Source organism: Oncorhynchus tshawytscha, linkage group LG01 (genome assembly GCF_018296145.1).
Source record: "Oncorhynchus tshawytscha isolate Ot180627B linkage group LG01, Otsh_v2.0, whole genome shotgun sequence".
In the NCBI taxonomy this organism is placed as follows: Eukaryota; Metazoa; Chordata; class Actinopteri; order Salmoniformes; family Salmonidae; genus Oncorhynchus; species Oncorhynchus tshawytscha.
In genome coordinates, this window is record NC_056429.1 from 50,552,637 (window position 1) to 50,574,014 (window position 21,378).

Below are 21,378 nucleotides of genomic sequence, written 5' to 3' on the forward strand. Positions count from 1 at the left end.
AGACTGGGATAAGAATTGATTGAATATGTCCGTAAACACACCAGCCAGCTGGTCTGTGCATGCTCTGAGGACGCGGCTGGGGATGCCGTCTGGGCCTGCAGCCTTGCGAGGGTTAACACGTTTAAATGTTTTACTCACCTTGGCTGCAGTGAAGGAGAGCCTGCAGGTTTTGGTAGCGGGCCGTGTCAGTGGCACTGTATTGTCCTCAAAGCGAGCAAAAAAGTTATTTCGTCTGTCTGGGAGCAAGACATCCGCGACGGGGCTGGTTTTCTTTTTGTAATCCGTGATTGACTGTAGACCCTGCCACATACCTCTTGTGTCTGAGCCGTTGAATTGCGACTCTACTTTGTCTCTATACTGATACTTGTTTGATTGCCTTGCGGAGGGAATAGCTACACTGTTTGTATTGGGTCATGTTTCCGGTCACCTTGCCCTGGTTAAAAGCAGTGGTTTGCGCTTTCAGTTTGCGCAAATGCTGCCATCAATCAACGGCTTCTGGTTTGGGAAATAAAAGAACCCATATGCATAAAATATTTCCATATGCACGGAAAGCTTATTTCTCAAAAAAATGTTGCACAAATTAGTTTACATCCCTGTTAGTGAGCAATTTTAATTTGCCAAGATAATCCATCCACCTGACGGGTGTGGAATATCAAGAAGCTGATTAAACATCATGATCATTACACAGGAGCACATTGTGCTGGGGACAACAAAAGGCTACATTAACTTCTTTGTATTTTTTTTGTACCATCATCTTTGAAATGCAAGAGAAAGGCCATAATGTATAACTCCAGCCCAGATGCAATTTAGATTTTGGCCACTAGATGGATTCAGTGTATATGCACAGTTTTAGACTGATCCAATGAACCATTGCATTTCTGTTCAATCAAGACTGCCCAAATGTGCCTAATTTGTTTATTAATAACTTTTCATGTTCAAAATTGTGCACTATCCTCAAACAATAGCATGGTATTCTTTCACTGTAATAGCTACTGTAAATTGGACAGTGCAGTTAGAGTAACAAGAATTTAAGCTTTCTGCCAATATCAGACATATCTATGTCCTGGGAAATGTTCTTGTTACTTACAACCTCATGCTAATTGCATTAGCCTACGTTACCTCAACTGTCCCGTGGAATGGACACCGATCCCAAAGAAGTTTTTAAGTACTTTACACAACTGAACAAATGTGACCACTAATACTGTCTTATGGACTGACATAATTGTAGGCATAGTCAAAGAGGAAAGGCTATTAAAATAAAAAATGTACACTTTTCAGTAGCTTGATAAATGAAATGTGCAAAGTTGTCATCAAGGCAAAGGGTGGCTACTTTGAAGAATTTCAAATAGAAAATATATTTGGATTTGTTCAACACTTTTTTTGGTTACCACATTATTCCATGTGTTATTTCATAGTTGTGATGTCTTCACTATTATTCTACAATGTAGAAAATAGCAAAAATTAAGAAAAAACCTGGAACGAGTAGGTGTGTCCAAACTTTTGACTGCTACTGTAATTGCAGTTGAAGTAGCCTATAAAATACAGTATGCTCTTGTCACATGTAGAGGCAAAGTATAGAAAAGTTTCCAAATATGCCTACCAATCTCCTTCCCAATCTTCTCCCTCTCTTTATGGCGTCTGGAAATGCTGTCTCGTAATCTTTTCAGATTTTCCTGTGACAAAAAAATATTTTCTGAATTCGTGGAGGTAGTATTTCAGATAATCATTGTACACCCAAAAGCTAGGCCCGGGCCACAGAAAATATTGGTTTCTTGTGTTCTGCCAAGAGATATGAGTATTAACTATAATCTACTACTGTACCTGTTGATAGCGCAGAGACTGAGATCTCCTATCCTGGTCCAACTGCCAGGTCTTGAATTCCTGCACAGCATCATCCACACTCAGGACCCCCACCTTCACTTTCTCCTGCAAGGCTATGAGCTGCCTCTGGCCTGGGGTCTTCATTCCAGCATAGGGGTCATGGGAAGAGGAGGTGGCCCCTCTGTCACTCACAGGCCTCACTGGAGGTTTGGAGTCACATACATTGTTAACTAATTAGTGGAGAAGTTGTGATTCAGGGCAATGTGCAATGCATAGAAAATAAAATCTCAAGTGATGTTCAATTTGATATGTACCTGTGTTTGATGGGACTTCTCTGAGGTTCCTCTGCGGATTTGATTCTTCATTTCCCGAAAACACTGTGAAAAGCATAGTCATTCACCTGGACCTTAAATACACCGCTGGTTTGGCGACTTATGCACTAGCTAATAGCTTTGGAGAACACTTGTGCTGTTCAGTCATGTACCTCTTGAGATGTAGGTCTTGGACTCCTCAGGCTCTGAAAACGTTACAGGTCTCGGAATTGGAGCTGGTGGACGGTTTAAAATGTCTGGGATATAGGTCACATTCTCGTCCACCGTGTCATAGATTTGATCTTGAGCACACATGTTGTAAGGGTCTTCCTCCTCAAACCCCTCTGGTTCTTCCACCTCTTCATTAGCTGTATGCTCCCCAACTTGGGCCACACCTGCATCAGGTTTCCCTTAAAAAAGCCACACAATTTGGTGAAAAAAAAAGAGTACGTCCACAAGTCCAATTACAGTACAATGCAGTACAGTATTTTGTAGTGAAGTTTAGACAACTGTTAATTGCACCTTGAGCCAGATGTGAATGCTCTGGGGACATCAACTTACCCAACCAGTTTAAAGACAATGAGAACCCCATCAAACATTGAGGGCCCATAAGCAGACAATTATAGTGCATTCAGATAATATTCAGACACTATCATCAATCTACACTCAATACCCTTAATGACAAACACAAACAGGTTTTAGAGATTTTTGCAAAGTTAATACAAATCTAAAACGGATATATCACATTTACATTTAAATATTCAGACCCTTAACACAGTACTTTGCTGAAGCACCTTTGGCAGCGATTACAGAGTGGAGTCTTCTTGGGTATGATGCTACAAGTTTGGCACACCTGTATTTGCTGAGTTTCTTTCATTCTTCTCTGCAGATCCTCTGAAGGAAGGTGAACCTTCGGGGTCCTGAGCGCTCTGGAGCAGGTTTTCATCAAGGATTTGTCTGAACTTTGCTCCGTTCATCTTTCCCTCGATCCTGACTAGTCTCCCAGTCTCTGCTGCTAAAAACATCCCCACAGCATGATGCTGCCATCATCATGCTTCACCGTAGTGATGGTGCCAGGTTTCCTCCGGATGTGATGCTTCCCATTCAGGGCAAAGAATTCAATCTTGGTTTCAACAGACCAGAGAATCTTGTTGCTCCATGGTATGAGTTTTTATGTGCCTTTTGGCAAACTCCAAGCAGGCTGTCATGTGCCTTTTACTGAGGAGTGGCTTCCATCTTGCCACTTTACCATAAAGGCCTGATTGGTGGAGTGCTGCAGAGATGGTTGTCCTTCTGAAAGGTTAGGATAACTCTGGAGCTCTGACAGAGTGACCATTGGGTTCTTTGTCACATCCCTGACCAAGGCCATTCCCTCTGATTGCTCAGTTTGGCCAGGCGGCCAGCTATAGGAAGAATCTTGGTGGTTCCAAATTTCTTAGATGAGATAACCTTTCAGAAGGACAACCATCTCTGCAGCACTCCACCCATCAGGCCTTTATGGTAGAGTGGCCAGATGGAAGCCACTCCTCAGTAAGAGGCACATGACAGCCTGCTTGAAGTTTGCCAAAAGGCACCTAAAGGACTCTCAGACCATGAAAAACAAGATTCTCTGGTCTGATGAAACCAAGATTGTACTCTTTGGCCTGAATGCCAAGCGTCACGTCTGGAGGAAACCTGGCACCATCCCTACGTTGAAGCATGGTGGTGGCAGCATAATTCTGTGTGGATGTTTTTCAGCGGTAGGTATTGGGAGACTAGTGAGGATCAAGGGAAACATGAACGGAGCGAAGTACAGAGAGATCCTTGATGAAAACCTGCTCAGGACCTCAGACTGGGGCGAAGGTTCACCTTCCAACAGGACAGCGACCCTAAGCACACAGCCAAGACAACGCAGAATTGGCTTCGGGACAAGTCTTTGAATGTCCTTGAGTGGCCTAGCCAGAGCCCGGACTTGAACCCGATTTGATACAGGTGTGCAAAGCTTGGAGCGTCATACCCAAGAAGACTCAATGTTGTAATCTCTGTCAAAAGTGCTTCAACAAGTACAACAAGTAAATCTGAATAACTACGTAAATGTGATATTTCAGTTTTTTTATTTGCAAAAATGTCTAAAAACCTATTTTTACTTTGTCATTATAGGGCATTGTGTATAGATTGATGAGGGAGAAAAAACTTTAATCCATTTTAGAATAAGGCAAAATGTGGAAAAAGTCAAGGATTCTGAATACTTTTCAAATGCACTGTTTATCGATATCAAATGATATCAATATCATATTGAATAATCGATATTGGTTTCCACCATTAGTATTTTGTCAATTTACCTTGAAAGAATTTTCTAAGTATGATTTCTTCTGGGTTATGCGACTCTCCTAATGCCTTCTCCATGTCCTCATCTGAGGGAAATAAATATTCAATCTGAGGGAAATAAATATTCAAAGATAATAGTAATCCATCATCATCGTCATCATCATCAAAGGGAAATGGTACTTCATGTAATTAATCATACATAGGTCTTCCATGTAGTCTGGGCTTAACCCCATCATTGACTCATAGATGTCTTCTTGGCACCCAGGGTTTAGGGAATATTTCATGATGATATCTCGAGAGGAGTTGGAAGTGGACTCGTACACATCCTCATCTTCTTCAGCCGAGATGGACTCTTTGATATGAGACTTCAGCATGTCAGCCGTCTCCTACATACAAGATATCGTGCACATAGTCTTAGTCTTCACTAAAGATATGATTTCACAAAGTTACCACAATAAGATTTACCGGTGGCTGTTATTCGAAATCATTGTTGTTCAATCCAGAGCATTTCCCAAAAATGAGATCACACTAGAGAGATACAAGATAAACACATCACTGAATGAATATACTAACAATGGACTTACCACAAAGTCGTCCATGAACTGTCTCAGGTCAGAGAAGCCGCTCCTCTCTGCCAGTGTATTTGGGTAGTCTCCATTCTTATTCATCACGCTGTAGGCCTGCAAGGCACCTGGACACTGTAGCAGGACTGTCGTAAGCTTCTTCAGCCCATACTTTGCAGCAAAATGAAGCAGAGTGGGAAGCTCCTGCTTTCGCTGATCTGAGTGACAAAAACAGTCAAATGTGATCTATTCCACTTGTTATGAACGTTCTTGAAGACTCAAAACCTTCAGGATATAAATTGAACTTGATAAAAAAAAAATGTTCCCAATTCACCTAGAACACAGAATGTATTGACCTTTTGGACCTTGGATCATATCCCTGGATGTCAACGTAACTCAATGGGGATAAGATTCTTGGACTCTTAGATTTAAAAAAAATCCTTTGATGGCATTTTTGAATATCCAGATAACAGTTTTGGATGTGCCAGATAAAACATGTGGATGATTACAGCAGGTGAATGGTAATTCATCAGTCATATGAAAAAAATCACATTTTTGCAACTTATTTTTCTTGAAGTGTCCCATTTATCCAATTTCATAACCATAACTGTCTGCTTTAGGATGGATTTATATCCAGTGGGGAGAACAAGTATTTGATACACTGCTGATTTTGCAGGTTTTCCTACTTACAAAGCATGTAGAGGTTTGTAATTTTTATCATAGGTACACTTCAACTGTGAGAGACGAAATCTAAAACAAAAATCCAGAAAATCACATTGTATGATTTTTAAGTAATTAATTAGCATTTTATTGCATGACATAAGTATTTGATCACCTACCAACCAGTAAGAATTCCGTCTCTCACAGACCTGTTAGTTTTTCTTTAAGAAGCCCTCCTGTTCTCCACTCATTACCTGTATTAACTGCACCTGTTTGAACTGGTTACCTGTATAAAAGACACCTGTCCACACACTCAATCAAACAGACTCCAACCTCTCCACAATGGCCAAGACCAGAGAGCTGTGTAAGGACATCAGGGATAAAATACATTTAAACGTGTTAACCCTCGCAAGGCTGCAGGCCCAGACGGCATCCCCAGCCGCGCCCTCAGAGCATGCGCAGACCAGCTGGCCGGTGTGGTTACGGACATATTCAATCAATCCCTATACCAGTGTGCTGTTCCCACATGCTTCAAGAGGGCCACCATTGTTCCTGTTCCCAAGAAAGCTAAGGTAACTGAGCTAAACGACTACCGCCCCATAGCACTCACTTCCGTCATCATGAAGTGCTTTGAGAGACTAGTCAAGGGACCATATCACCTCCACCCTACCTGACACCCTAGACTCACTCCAAGTTGCTTACTGCCCCAATAGTTCCACAGACGACGCAATTGCAACCACACTGCACACTGTCCTAACCCACCTGGACAAGAGGAATACCTATGTGAGAATGCTTTTCATCGACTACAGCTCGGCATTCAACACCATAGTACCCTCCAAGCTCGTCATCAAGCTCGAGATCCTGGGTCTCGACCCCGCCCTGTGCAACTGGGTACTGGACTTCCTGACGGGCCGCCCCCAGGTGGTGAGGGTAGGCAACAACATCTCCTCCCCGCTGATCCTCAACACTGGGGCCCCACAAGGGTGCGTTCTGAGCCCTCTCCTGTACTCCCTGTTCACCCACGACTGCGTGGCCACGCACGCCTCCAACTCAATTATCAAGTTCGCGGACGACACAACAGTGGTAGGCTTGATTACCAACAACGATGAGACAGCCTACAGGGAGGAGGTGAGGGCCCTCGGAGTGTGGTGTCAGGAAAATAACCTCACACTCAACGTCCACAAAACTAAGGAGATGATTGTGGACATCAGAAAACAGCAGAGGGAGCACCCCCCTATCCACATCGACGGGACAGTAGTGGAGAGGGTAGTAAGTTTCAAGTTCCTCGGCGTACACATCACAGACAAACTGAATTGGTCCACCCACACAGACAGCATTGTGAAGAAGGCGCAGGCGCAGAAATTCGGCTTGTCACCAAAAGCACTCACAAACTTCTACAGATGCACAATTGAGAGCATCCTGTCGGGCTGTATCACCGCCTGTTACAGCAACTGCTCCGCCCACAACCGTAAGGCTCTCCAGAGAGTAGTGAGGTCTGCACAACGCATCACCGGGGGCAAACTACCTGCCCTCCAGGACACCTACACCACCCGATGTCACAGGAAGGCCATAAAGATCAAGGACAACAACCACCCGAGCCACTGTCTGTTCACCCCGCTATCATCCAGAAGGCGAGGCCAGTACAGGTACATCAAAGCAGGGACCGAGAGACTGAAAAACAGCTTCTATCTCAAGGCTATCAGACTGATAAACAGCCACCACTAACATTGAGTGGCTGCTGCCAACACACTGACAATGACACTGACTCAACTCCAGCCACTTTAATAATGGGAATTGATGGGAAATGATGTAAATATATCACTAGCCACTTTAAACAATGCTACCTTATATAATGTTACTTACCCTACATTATTCATCTCATATGCATACGTATATACTGTACTCTATATCATCGACTGCATCCTTATGTAATACATGTATCACTAGCCACTTTAACTATGCCACTTTGTTTACATACTCATCTCATATGTATATACTGTACTCGATATCATCTACTGTATCTTGCCTATGCTGCTCTGTACCATCACTCATTCATATATCCTTATGTACATATTCTTTATCCCCTTACACTGTGTATAAGACAGTAGTTTTGGAATTGTTAGTTAGATTACTTGTTGGTTATTACTGCATTGTCGGAACTAGAAGCACAAGCATTTCGCTACACTCGCATTAACATCTGCTAACCATGTGTATGTGACAAATAAAATTTGATTTGATTTGAAAATTGTAGACCTGCACAAGGCTGGCATGGGCTACAGGACAATAGGCAAGCAGCTTGGTGAGAAGGCAACAACTGTTGGCGCAATTATTAGAAAATGGAAGAAGTTCAAGATGACGGTCAATCACCCTCGGTCTGGGGCTCCATGCAAGATCTCACCTCGTGGGGCATCAATGATCAGTAACCCTTAGTAACACACTACGCCGTCATGGATTAAAATCCTGCAGCGCACACAAGGTCCCCCTGCTCAAGCCAGCGCATGTCCAGGCCCGTCTGAAGTTTACCAATGACCATCTGGATGATCCAGAGGAGGAATGGGAGAAGGTCATGTGGTCTGATGAGACAAAAATAGAGCTTCTTGGTCTAAACTCCACTCGCCGTGTTTGGAGGAAGAAGAAGGATGAGTACAACCCCAAGAATACCATCCCAACCATGAAGCATGGAGGTGGAAACATCACTCTTTGGGGATGCTTTTCTGCAAAGGGGACAGGACGACTGCACCGTATTGAGGGGAGGATGGATGGGGCCATGTATCGCGAGATCTTGACCAACAACCTCCTTCCCTCAGTAAGAGCATTGAAGATGGGTCGTGGCTGGGTCTTCCAGCATGACAACAACCCGAAACACACAGTCAGGGCAACTAAGGAGTGGCTCCGTAAGAAGCATCTCAAGGTCCTGGAGTGGCCTAGCCAGTCTCCAGAGCTGAACCCAATAGAACATCTTTGGAGGGAGCTGAAAGTCCATATTGCCCAGCGACAGCCCCGAAACCTGAAGGATCTAAAGAAAGTCTGTATGGAGGAGTGGGACAAAATCCCTGCTGCAGTGTGTGCAAACCTGGTCAAGAACTACAGGAAATGTATGATCTCTGTAATTGCAAACAAAGGTTTCTGTACCAAATATTAAGTTCTGCTTTTCTGATGTATCAAATACTTATGTCATGCAATAAAATGCAAATTAATTACTTAAAAATCATACAATGTGATTTTCTGGATTTTTGTTGAAGTGTACCTATGATAAAAATTACAGACCTCTACATGCTTTGTAAGTAGGAAAACCTGCAAAATCGGCAGTGTATCAAATACTTGTTCTCCCCACTGTACATCCGACTATGAACTAAGATGACTGTCAGAGTAAATTTAATGTCACAATCTGTAATTAATTTAAGGCATAATCTGTAAAAGTTCCTGTAATTAAATGGTAATGCCAAAGAAATAAGAAAATAACTTAAACGTGGCTTTTGGGCTTGCTTACTACAAATGTATTAAACTGTTATAACACAAATTGAACGTTTGTTTTTCTTCATTCTTTATGTTTTAGTGTCTTTTGATTCCCAATATATAGGGAATTTCAATCAACCCCCTATTTTTAAATGGAATTGACACCAACTCTGCTTAGAGCCACTGTCTGTATTTATTGCCATTTTTTTTAAAAGCAAGAACAGTTGCGCTTTTCTGAAATAATTCCCTATTTATTCTAAAATAAATTGAAATTAAAATAATAAAATGTCTCCACTCATTGTTATTGGATTTCAACATTTCAGAGCAAATTACATTTTTGTTAACTTAAGTTATTAAAACAAATAGCATGAACAAAATGACCAGCCAAGATAACTGCCAACAAATGCTTCTTGTGAGCTTGATGCATCTTTCTACTTGAAATTTGGGCCACTCTCCAGCAGCAAACATATCTAATCATTCAATGTTTGAGGGGTGCCCTCCACCAACTGTTTTTTCAGCTCTCGCCATAGGTCATGTATGTGATTCAGATCTAGACTCTTGCTGACCACTCCAGAACAGTCCAGCGTTTCTTTTTTTTAACAATTCCAGCATGCTTTTGATGTGTTTTTGGGGTTGTTATCCTGCTGGAAGACCCACAACCTTCAACAGAGACAGTTTGCAGACATGGGTTGAACATTGCACTCCGAAACAACTTTTTACACTGCTGTTACTCTCTGTTTATCATATATGCATAATCACTTTAACTATACATTCATGTACATAATACCTAAATTGGCCCGACCAACCAGTGCTCCCACACATTGGCTAACCGGGCTATCTGCATTGTGTCCCGCCACCCGCCAACCCCTCTTTTACACTACTGCTACTCTCTGTTCATCATATATGCATAGTCACTTTAACCATATCTACATGTACATACTACCTCAATCAGCCTGACTAACCAGTGTCTGTATGTAGCCTCTCTACTTTTATAGCCTCGCCACTGTATATAGCCTATCTTTTTACTGTTGATTTATTTCTTTACCTACCTATTGTTCACCTAATACTTTTTTGCACTATTGGTTAGAGCCTGTAAGTAAGCATTTCACTGCAAGATCTACTACACCTGTTGTATTCAGCGCACGTGACAAATACACTTTGATTTGATAATCTGATGATTTCATGATGTCTTGCACACATTCAAGGCTTCCAGTACCAGAGGCAGCAAAGCAACGCCACAGCATTATCGAACCTCCCCCATGTTTGATTGTAGGGTAGGTGTTATTTTCTTTGAATGCTTCATTTTGTTGTTGGTAAACAAATCAAAGACTCCACTGCTGAAGGAGACAGAAGAAAGCCTGATTGAACTCAAAACCCCACCTAAAACAAGCCTAAATCCTGGGGAACATGTTCTGTGGACCAATGAAATTAAATTAGAGCTCTTTGGCAATACAGATCAGTGCTGTGTTTACTGACAGACAAATGAAGCATTCAAAGAAAATAACAACCTCCCTACAGTGAAATATGGCGAGGTTTGATAATGCTGTGGGGTTGCTTTGCTGCCTCTGGTACTGGGAGCCTTGAATGCGTGCAAGACATCATGAGATCAGCAGATTATCAGGTGTTTTGGAGTCCATTGTTCAACCCGGTGTCCAAAAACTGGGTCCCCATTGAAGGTTATGGGTTTTCCAGTAGGAAAACGACCCCAAACGCACATCAGAAAGCACCCAGGAATGATTCAGTAAGAGATGCTGGACTGTTTTGAAGTGTCCATCGAATCACATCCAAACCTTATGTCGAGATCTGAAAACAGCAGTTGGAGGGCACCCATTAAACATTGAAGAATTAGAGCAGTTTGTTGCTAAAAAGTGGGCCAAATTGCCAGTAGAAAGCTGCAGTTAACAAGACGCATTTGTCTGTATTTATCTTGGCCAAAGGCTGTGCAACCAATTACTAGCTCCTGGGTGGCAATAATATTGCAATGCCATTTATCTTTATTTTCTCAATTAAAATAGTAAACTTAAGTTTAAAAAAATGTAATGTGGAAAATCCAATTACAAGGTCTGATGGCCAAATGTTTAAATGTCAACTTATTTTATAAGAAATAGGGGAAAGTGCAATGGCGCCAATATATTTGGCCGCAACTATCACTTGATTTGAAATAATATGATTAAAAAAATGCCTGACTGAGATTAGTTTAATTGTTTGAGGAACTCCCTTTACTCTCTTGTGAAAAATCTACAACAATGCAGTGTAAGTATTCACTAGAAGCTAGCTAGCACATGGTTTTTCCTTACAACAAAAACGCGCAATAGCAGTTTCAATAGAACTGTTAAGTGTGTAGACAAGCAAATGTATCATTACATTATATTTTCTGGTCAAAATGTAAAGCACTTACATGCAGCCATATTGTCTTTCTCAATCTGTCTGATTCCAAACACATGAATTCCACTTGCAGGAATCCTGCCTTTTAACGAGTCTGTCAGCATATTGTCAAGTGACTCTGTGGCATTGGATGTGATATTGAATGCCTAGAAACATAGACATGAACAACACACTATTGAAGGAAATAGAATATGTTCTAAAGAATTGAAATATACATGTTTTTTTAGGTTTCCTTGAAGCTTTAGCCTGTGTGAAATGCAATGCAGCCTCCAATGAAATATTTAGACATTTGACATAACTGCAGGCAACAGGAGATGGCCTCTTAATCCCTTTTAATTACAGCGTATTCGCCATATGTTAGCTTTCAGTCAAACTGTACAAAAACGAAAGCGAAACTTAAGTTTAGGCAGTAATTCCAACTGGTTAAGGTTAAGGTTTGGGATAGGGTTAAAACACAAAATGTGTGCTTATCACTGGGATGGAACCCCCAATGCTTGGGGCCGTAGCTTTCATTTTAAGCCCATCCCCAGCACCTTAGCTTGTTGCAAGCCTAGTAAATGGTAACAGGGACTCGCATTTGTGGCACAAATCCCATTCAAGTCATGGTACCGATATTAGCGTTTTTCATACATCATGTTCAAATCATCTAAAAGTGATTTTGTTGAGCTTCACAATGATTTTGAGATACTTTGATTTGGACAAAATTCTAATATCGGCACCAGGACTTGGATTTGGCACAAATGATAAAATGTTTGAATTTGGAAACAGTGCCATAGAAACTTAAACAAAGCATGGATTGCTGTCTAACCTTGTCCATACACTGCTTACAGGGTTAAGAAACCAATATGTCATTTTGTATTTTGGGTGAACTATCCCTTTCAAATTCAATTATTTAGAGGTGTTGAAAACAGAGTTTGTCAGTCTTCAGTATTCTGTTTTCACTCTATACTGAGCACTCTCACCTGACACATAAAGTCCATGGGAGCAGCTGCAAGTTCAAGGTAACGACTGACTTCTCCCATGGCTGTGTAGTATGTTACAGGACTCAAACAGACTGGTGAGTCGTTGCCATGCAGAGTGAGTGACACCTCTCCTGCTGGCATATCTGGTAAAGATAACATTTATCTGGGTTAGCATTCTTTATCTACTGTACAGAATTGTGGCTGGCAAATCACTTCAAGTTATTCACATTGGTCAAAGAAATGTCCACAATAAGAATGTAATAGTGAAATAGAATAATAAGTGAAAGTGAAGCAGAAGACTGGGTAAGCGGTCAAAATTTTTCTCTATAGCTTTGCGATCGAAAGTCTCTAAAGGTTAGCCTACTTACCAGGCGCATTAACACTGATGGTGTATTCATTCTCCAAAATCCCTAAAACCCGTTTTGCAGCTGAATCTTTAGAGGAAAACTCCACCTCCATTTTCAATTGGTTGTCCAGTTTATTTGAAAAGATTATGAAAATAGTTGCATGGTCCTGTAAAACATGTACAGTCATCATGGAGACATCAGATACTGGAAGCAATTGTATTCTAGGCTTAATAGGAGTTGGCTCAAAAAAAACTGCACTTGCAAATAAAGTTGTCTTGGGCTGATTATAATTTGAGTGTAATTTAAGGGTGCGCCTTGATATGAATCAAGAAATAATCAGACAAATTCACACACCAAAAATGATAGTAACAAATAGGCATGGTTGTCCAACACCATACACTCCAACAACTGTTACAGTTATGACAGTATCATGTACATTGCCTTCAGAAAGTATTCTTCCCCCCTGACTTACCTTGTTGCGTTGCAGCCGGAATTAAAAATGTATAAAAAAAAAAAATTCTCACCCATCTACACACAATACCCAATAATGACAAAGTGAAAACATGTTTTAGAAATGTTTTCAAATGTATTTATTACAGAAATATCTCATTTACATAAGTATTCACAACCTTGAGACCTTTTAGAATCACATTTGGCAGCGATTACAGCTGTGAGTCTTTCTAGGTAAGCCTCTAAGAGCTTTGCACACCTGGATTGTACAATATTCCTCCAAAAATTCTTCAAGCTCTGTCAAGTTGCTTGTTGATAGTTGCTAGACAGACATTTTCAAGTCTTGCCATAGATTATTATATTTAGCCTTGTGTTTTAGGTTATTGTCCTGCGGAAAGGTGAATTTAAACTCCCAGTGTCTGTTGGAAAACAGACTGAACCAGGTTTTCCTCTAGGATTTTGCCTGTGCTTAGTTCTATTCAGTTTCTTTTATCCTAAAAACTCCCTAGTCCTTGCCGATGACAAACATATCCATAACATGATGCAGCCACCTCAATGCTTGAAAATATGAAGAGTGGTACTCAATGACGTGTTGGTTTTGCCCCAAACATAACGCTTTGTATTTAGGACATAGCCAATTTCTTTGACACATTTTTTGCAGTTTTACTTTAGTGTGTAATTGCAAACAGGATGCATGTTTTAGGGATAAAAATGTTTCTGTACAGGCTTCCTTCTTTTCACTCTGTCATTTAGGTTAGTATTGTGGACAGTGGCAAACCGTCCTTCAGGGCAGGTGGGGCTGTAAAGGCTCTGCCCCACCTGTTTATGAAATAAATAAATAAATAAACAAATGTTTTATTAAATACAGTCCCAGTCAAAGGTTTGGACACACCTAGTCATACCAGGGTTTTTCTTTATTTTTACTATTTTCTACATTGTAGAATAATAGTGAAGACATCAAAACTATGAAACAACACACATGGAATCATGTAGTAACCAAAAAAGTGTTAAACAAATCAAAATATTTGTTATATTTGAGATTCTTCAGTTGCCACCCATTGCCTTGATAACATCTTTGCACACACTTGAATGAGTAGGTGTGTCCAAACTTTTGGTACTGTATATATATTGTTGTTGCCTGTTTTGCATGTTATTTTGGCATCAATTTGTTTCACATATCAGTTTGCAAACAATGTAGTTAATAGTTAATAAAGCCGCAAACAAACATGGTCTCTTTCTTGAGTAAGGACGCTCCAAAATGCAGGTGTTACAGCCTAGATCAGTACTTTCTGTGGTGGAGGGGCTGCCAGCGAAAGTACATAGGCGTTGGAAATCTTCTCTAGTTGCGCAATGATTGGCTCAGTGTTCTGTCACTCATGGGGACATTACGTCACCCCCGAATCCACAGGAAGAGCTAAGCAGTTCAAGCCCCATTGGGTGGTGTCATATACACTGCTCAAAAAAATAAAGGGAACACTTAAACAACACAATGTAACTCCAAGTCAATCACACTTCTGTGAAATCGAACTGTCCACTTAGGAAGCTACACTGATTGACAATAAATTTCACATGCTGTTGTGCAAATGGAATAGACAACAGGTGGAAATTATAGGCAATTAGCAAGACACCCCCAATAAAAGAGTGGTTCTGCAGGTGGTGACCAGACCACTTCTCAGTTCCTATGCTTCCTGGCTGATGTTTTGGTCACTTTTGGATGCTGGTGGTGCTTTCACTCTAGTGGTAGCATGAGACGGAGTCTACAACCCACACAAGTGGCTCAGGTAGGATGGCACATCAATGCGAGCTGTGGCAAGAAGGTTTGCTGTGTCTGTCAGCGTAGTGTCCAGAGCATGGAGGCGCTACCAGGAGACAGGCCAGTACATCAGGAGATGTGGAGGAGGCCGTAGGAGGGCAACAACCCAGCAGCAGGACCGCTACCTCCGCCTTTGTGCAAGGAGGAGCAGGAGGAGCACTGCCAGAGCCCTGCAAAATGACCTCCAGCAGGCCACAAATGTGCATGTGTCTGCTCAAACAGTCAGAAACAGACTCCATGAGGGTGGTATGAGGGCCCGACGTCCACAGGTGGGGGTTGTGCTTACAGCCCAACACCGTGCAGGACGTTTGGCATTTGCCAGAGAACACCAAGATTGGCAAATTCGCCACTGGCGCCCTGTGCTCTTCACAGATGAAAGCAGGTTCACACTGAGCACGTGACAGATGTGACAGTCTGGAGACGCCGTGGAGAACGTTCTGCTGCCTGCAACATCCTCCAGCATGACCGGTTTGGCGGTGGGTCAGTCATGGTGTGGGGTGGCATTTCTTTGGGGGGCCGCACAGCCCTCCATGTGCTCGCCAGAGGTAGCCTGACTGCCATTAGGTACCGAGATGAGATCCTCAGACCCCTTGTGAGACCATATGCTGGTGCGGTTGGCCCTGGGTTCCTCCTAATGCAAGACAATGCTAGACCTCATGTGGCTGGAGTGTGTCAGCAGTTCCTGCAAGAGGAAGGCATTGATGCTATGGACTGGCCCGCCCGTTCCCCATACCTGAATCCAATTGAGCACATCTGGGACATCATGTCTCGCTCCATCCACCAACGTCACGTTGCACCACAGACTGTCCAGGAGTTGGCGGATGCTTTATTCCAGGTCTGGGAGGAGATCCCTCAGGAGACCATCCGCCACCTCATCAGGAGCATGCCCAGGCATTGTAGGGAGGTCATACAGGCACTTGGAGGCCACACACACTACTGAGCCTCATTTTGACTTGTTTTAAGGACATTACATCAAAGTTGGATCAGCCTGTAGTGTGGTTTTCCACTTTAATTTTGAGTGTGACTCCAAATCCAGATCTCCATGGGTTGATAAATTTGATTTCCATTGATCATTTTTGTGTGATTTTGTTGTCAGCACATTCAACTATGTAAAGAAAAAAGTATTTAATAAGAATATTTCATTCATTCAGATCTAGGATGTGTTATTTTAGTGTTCCCTTTATTTTTTTGAGCAGTGTATTTACATTAGAAGTGTCCGTCCAAGAAGTCTCAAGGTCATTAGCCACAGATAAAATGACGTCAAATCAAGTTATATTTATTGTAGCTTTGATTAGACTGATGTCAACATCATACTTTCACAATATTAGCTAGCAAGCTAGACAAGCGGTCTGGGTTTAAGGATTTATAAGATCACTGATGTTATGATTCAACCTAGTTTTTTCATAGTTCCCTGTTGTCTTGAAAGCACCATAAATCCAGAGAATGTATAAGCTGTTTGTAGACCATCAGCCTAAGAATTTGGTCTCTCTCCCCCACAGAAGTTAGCCTAATGTTCTGACTTGGTGGTGCACATGTAGTCTATAGCCTGTTTTAGAGAAATGTCATAATCAAATATTGTAAGCCCTTTCATTGTCTGCTTATATGCCCCTGTTATTTATCCTACAGTTCTGACTTACATCTGAACATCACACCTGTGGGACAGGTACAGGATGGCAACAACAACTGCCCGAGTTACACCAGGAATGCACAATCCCTCCATCAGTGCTCAGACTGTCCGCAATAGGCTGAGAGAGGCTGGACTGAGGGCTTGTAGGCCTATGGTAAGGTAGGTCCTCACCAGACATCAGACAACAACGTCACCTATGGGCACAAACCCACCGTCGCTGGACCAGACAGGACTGGCAAAAAGTGCTCTTCACTGACGAGTAGCGGTTTTGTATCACCAGAGGTGATGGTCGGATTCGCGTTTATCGTCGAAGGAATGAGCGTTACACTGAGGCCTGTACCCTGGAGCGGGATTGATTTGGAGGTGGAGGGTCCGTCATGGTCTGGGGCGGTGTGTCACAGCATCGGACTGAGCTTGTTTTCATTGCAGACAATCTCAACGCTGTGCGTTACAGGGAAGACAGCCTCCTCCCTCATGTGGTACCCTTCCTGCAGGCTCATCCTGACATGACCCTCCAGCATGACAATGCCACCAGCCATGCTACTCGTTCTGTGCGTGATTTCTTGCAAGACAGGAATGTCAGTGTTCTGCCATGGCCAGCGAATAGTCCGGATCTCAATCCTATTGAGCACGTCTGGGACCTGTTGGATCGGAGGGTGAGAGCTAGGGCCATTCCCCCCAGAAATGTCTGGGAACTTGCAGGTGCCTTGGTGGAAGAGTGGGGTAACATCTCACAGCAAAAACTGCCAAATCTGGCGCAGTCCATGAGGATGAGATGCACTGCAGTACTTAACTTAATGCAGCTGGTGGCCACACCAGATACTGGCTGTTACTTTTGATTTTGACCTCCCCCTTTGTTCAGGGACACTTTATTCCATTTCTGTTAGTCACATGTCTATGGAATTTCAGTTCAGTTTATGTCTCAGTTGTTGGATCTTGTTATGTTCACACAAATATTTACACATGTTAAGTTTGCTGAAAATAAATGCAGTTGACAGTGAGAGGACATTTCTTTTTTTGCTGAGTTTATGGTTTATGTTCAGACTGTTGTTGTACATGTTTGCTGTGTACTATGTAATAGATTACTTTCCTTTTCTTGGCACTTTGCCCAGTCATATTTAAGGTTAGAACTACCTTTCTAGGCGTTCTGATGCTTCTAGCTTGGAGTAAACAATGTTGATAAGATATCTACAGTATTTCACTTTTTAATGTGTATAGTATTGCTTACTAGGTGTTGTCCAATCAATGTTGTAACCACACCCTCTTCTAATTAGGGCTGATTGGAAAAAGCTGTTTAAAAGAGGACATTGTATTATCATTTCTTTGTACTCCCTGATGAAGACCATGCAGCTGAAACGCGGATTTTTAAAACTTTGTTTCTATTGTACATGCCATACAAAATAAAGTCATTTTAATTAATTATATGAAGAGTGCCTTGGTCCTCCTTTCTTTTTGATAACCAATTTACCCCTTTTACCAAAGAGCACCTTCTGTCTACCAAAATCTACTATTGTGTACCTTAGCAGCGCTTCCCTTCCTCCTCTTTTTCTTTTACATCCATTTAAAATTCAGTCTGCAAAACAACAAATGTGGGAAAAAATCAAGGGGTCTGAACACCTTCTATAGGCACTGTGCCGGTTATGTCCCATTAATCTTTCCTTATGCTGTGCTGTCCAGAAGAAATCTTTGAACTTTGTTCAGTGCCATTACAGCCTTGTCTATGTAGTATGTTAAGCAATTCTTACCCCACATAGAACTCTGTTTGGTTGTACAGTGAGGCAGGCGGGATTTGTGGGGCTCGTTGCCTGGCTTGGGTGGACCTCTGTTCTCACATTGTCACTTTCATCCTGGACACACTCTGGTTCTGTCACTGACTCATCCTCTGTCCCCTCAGCTTTGGGGTTCTGGACCACAGGGATTTTTGCTTCTGTTGTTGCCATAGCTTCCACATCATGTCCAGCCTCTTCTGTATTACCTTTTGAATACAAAGTCAAAATAAAAACCGGTAGGTCTCAATTGAAAATTGTGAAATGGGTGAGTTTAATGAACTGAAAGTTTAACCTGTAAGTTCTAGATGGTATGTAATTCTCTGAGTATAATTCAATAATGGTTACATGCACTTTAAACAGAGAAACAAAAATCCAAACGTAAACCTATGTCTGAATGTTATGAGAATCTGGCTGTATCTGGCTCCTGAGTGGTGCAGCGGTCTAAGGCTCTGCAGCTCAGTGCTAGAGGTGTCACTGCGGACACCCTAGTTCGAATACAGGCTGTTTCACAACCGGCTGTGATTGGAGTCCCTTCGGGCAGTGCACAATTGGCCCAGCCTTGTCTGGGTTTGGCCGTGTAAGCCGTCATTGTAAATAAGAATTTGTCCTCAACTGACTTGCCTTGTTAAATAAAGATAAAAAATGTAATATACTTTCCCCAAACTTTACAAGGGTATTATAGTGAACATACTGTCAGCAATGGATTGTAGAATGGTGGAGATGTAGAGAGCAGGTTCATCTTCAGGATAAAGTTTTCTCCAGCTCTGCCAGTCCTCAAACCATTCAGTCGATATGTCATCCTCTGATATTCCACACAACAGCGCCACCACTCTGTGTGGAGGGTGTAGGAGTCTCTGAAAAGTGGCCAGGACTTCAGGGTCATCTAGAATGTCTAGGAATGCGGCTGTCAGTAGCAGCACAATGCATTTACTATTATGGAAAATGTTGAGGTCACATCCATGTAGCTGATCAGCACAGTCAACTGCATACAATACGATAGACCTCTTGGGAAACTTCCGTGAAGACTTCAAGATTTTTTGCAGATACATTGCCCATTCCTGAGCCTCGCTAGAATGGACAATCAACAGCTCACACGTGGAGTGGAATCCAGACATTGCTGGAAGACAAATTATGGGATCTATTTTATCAATGAATTATTAAAAGATCTACAACTTTTATAAACATAACTGTACTTAATATGCCTACATTTATATCAAATTATCTTTATAGTTATTTTGTTCTCTTGAGAAAGAGAAAAGTCAGGGTACTAAAGCTGGGGTTATGCTAAACGTTGCACTAAAACTGTACACAACGCCAAGTGTCCAAAGCAGCCTGAGCTATGAGATTTCAAGGTTGATGTGGTTAGAAGAATCAATGGGCAGGACGTTTGAGATGTCAACACTGAGTACAGTCAATAGGGAGCTGAACAAACATTGACCAGAGTAATTTGTTGCAACTCATGACCGTACTTCATCAAGCCAAGTTCATCCCTGTAAACCTAAGAGTTAAAGAAACAGCATAAGTATGGCTTCTTTATTGTCAGAAACCACTACATTCATACAATTAAGAAACGTGTCATTTGTTTGAACCAACATTATTATCCGCAATCATAAATGTGCTTCAATCATAATGTACAGAAATGGTTTTGCAAAACTTTTGCTGAGATGACATGCAGAAACATGTCACCAATGCTAACTAACTACAGGAAGAGTAAAACACTAACTTCCTTATTTTGAAAGCAGATCTGTAAATGGTTTTACATTCAGTCAAACTACAAAAAAGCCATTTTAACAGATTCTTGAAACGTTTTTAGGTATATGTCATATTTTCTCAAAGAAAACATTCATTAAAACCAAACCCTTCTTTCTTCCCCGCTGAATTGTTGATTGACCAACAATAGGTTCTACAGTGTGCAGTGAGTGCTTATAGTATTGGTTTGTACAATTAGAAACATTTGTATGTTGTTGTCAGGCTAACATCGGACAAAAAAATGAAAGACATTTAAGACGTCAACAAGTTCACTTCTTACCCGTTTCTGAAGACGAGACAACTCTATCCATTGTGAAGTTTGAGAACAGTTGCATCAACTCACCCCACAGCACAAAACATCTGTCCTTGTCAATGGCTGTCCTCACTTTTTGGAGTTAAGCCCTTCTTTCTTTCCTGCTGAATTTAGGCTCTTCGCATGAACAGCTTTCACGAACTAACCCCCTATTAATAGAAACAGTTTCCTGATGTTGAGTGGCACGGTGTCACTTCCTAAAACAGTTACAGCAGTGAGACATTTCCCTGAGAGGAGTGTGAAAGAAATGCAAACTGTATCCTGTAGTAATTTGTGTAGATATGAACTAGTGCTTGCGACATGAGTCATCTCTTCTAACAAAGTTTGGTTTGTACCAACAAAACCTAAAACAAACCTCAAGTCAAAACAACAAAGATAGAGCAAACATACGAAGACCACAAAACAGTCATTGTATTTGACACCACCACCAACACACACACACACACACACACACACACACACACACACACACACACACACACACACACACACACACACACACACACACACACACACACACACACACACACACACACACACATGCACACCTGATAGTTGTCACATGTTCCTTTTTTCACTTCCTCACAGATTAAAATTAATGCTTTTCTATGTTAACCTAAAAATACAACAAAAAGCATGTCAGAGACTGAGGGCTCATGCAAGTTGACAGTATAGATGTCTTGTGGTTCCCCATCACTTACATATTAGACCAAAAGATGGCCTCATCAAACAGCCTATTCAGTAAGCATTTATAAAAAATGAAAAAAGTTTGTATTTCTATAGTTATGTGACTATATCGTCATGCATAAAGTATTCACGGCAAAACCACATTATAACACTCATAA

General features: G+C 41.7%; 1 protein-coding gene across 3 annotated transcripts in view; it reads right to left on the reverse strand.

The window, feature by feature from the left end:
- Positions 1-20,780, reverse strand: part of pik3ap1 (phosphoinositide-3-kinase adaptor protein 1) — a 33,145-nt gene extending 12,365 nt beyond the window's left edge. Inside the window, exons 1-14 of one of the 3 annotated variants that reach the window (XM_024424150.2) lie at positions 20,501-20,780; positions 19,941-19,969; positions 19,163-19,588; positions 18,448-18,677; positions 12,834-12,978; positions 12,466-12,608; positions 11,517-11,649; positions 5,024-5,220; positions 4,639-4,825; positions 4,454-4,525; positions 2,306-2,542; positions 2,136-2,198; positions 1,822-2,021; positions 1,601-1,673 (exon numbers count right to left, since the gene is read on the reverse strand). In XM_024424150.2, the coding sequence (XP_024279918.1) occupies positions 1,601-1,673; positions 1,822-2,021; positions 2,136-2,198; positions 2,306-2,542; positions 4,454-4,525; positions 4,639-4,825; positions 5,024-5,220; positions 11,517-11,649; positions 12,466-12,608; positions 12,834-12,978; positions 18,448-18,677; positions 19,163-19,586 (2,104 nt within the window). In that variant the 5' untranslated portion in view covers positions 19,587-19,588; positions 19,941-19,969; positions 20,501-20,780. The remainder of the gene's footprint in view (positions 1-1,600; positions 1,674-1,821; positions 2,022-2,135; positions 2,199-2,305; positions 2,543-4,453; positions 4,526-4,638; positions 4,826-5,023; positions 5,221-11,516; positions 11,650-12,465; positions 12,609-12,833; positions 12,979-18,447; positions 18,678-19,162; positions 19,589-19,940; positions 19,970-20,500) is intronic. The other 2 variants (XM_024424143.2, XM_024424160.2) reach the window with 2 other exon arrangements.
- Positions 20,781-21,378: the final 598 nt, after the last annotated feature.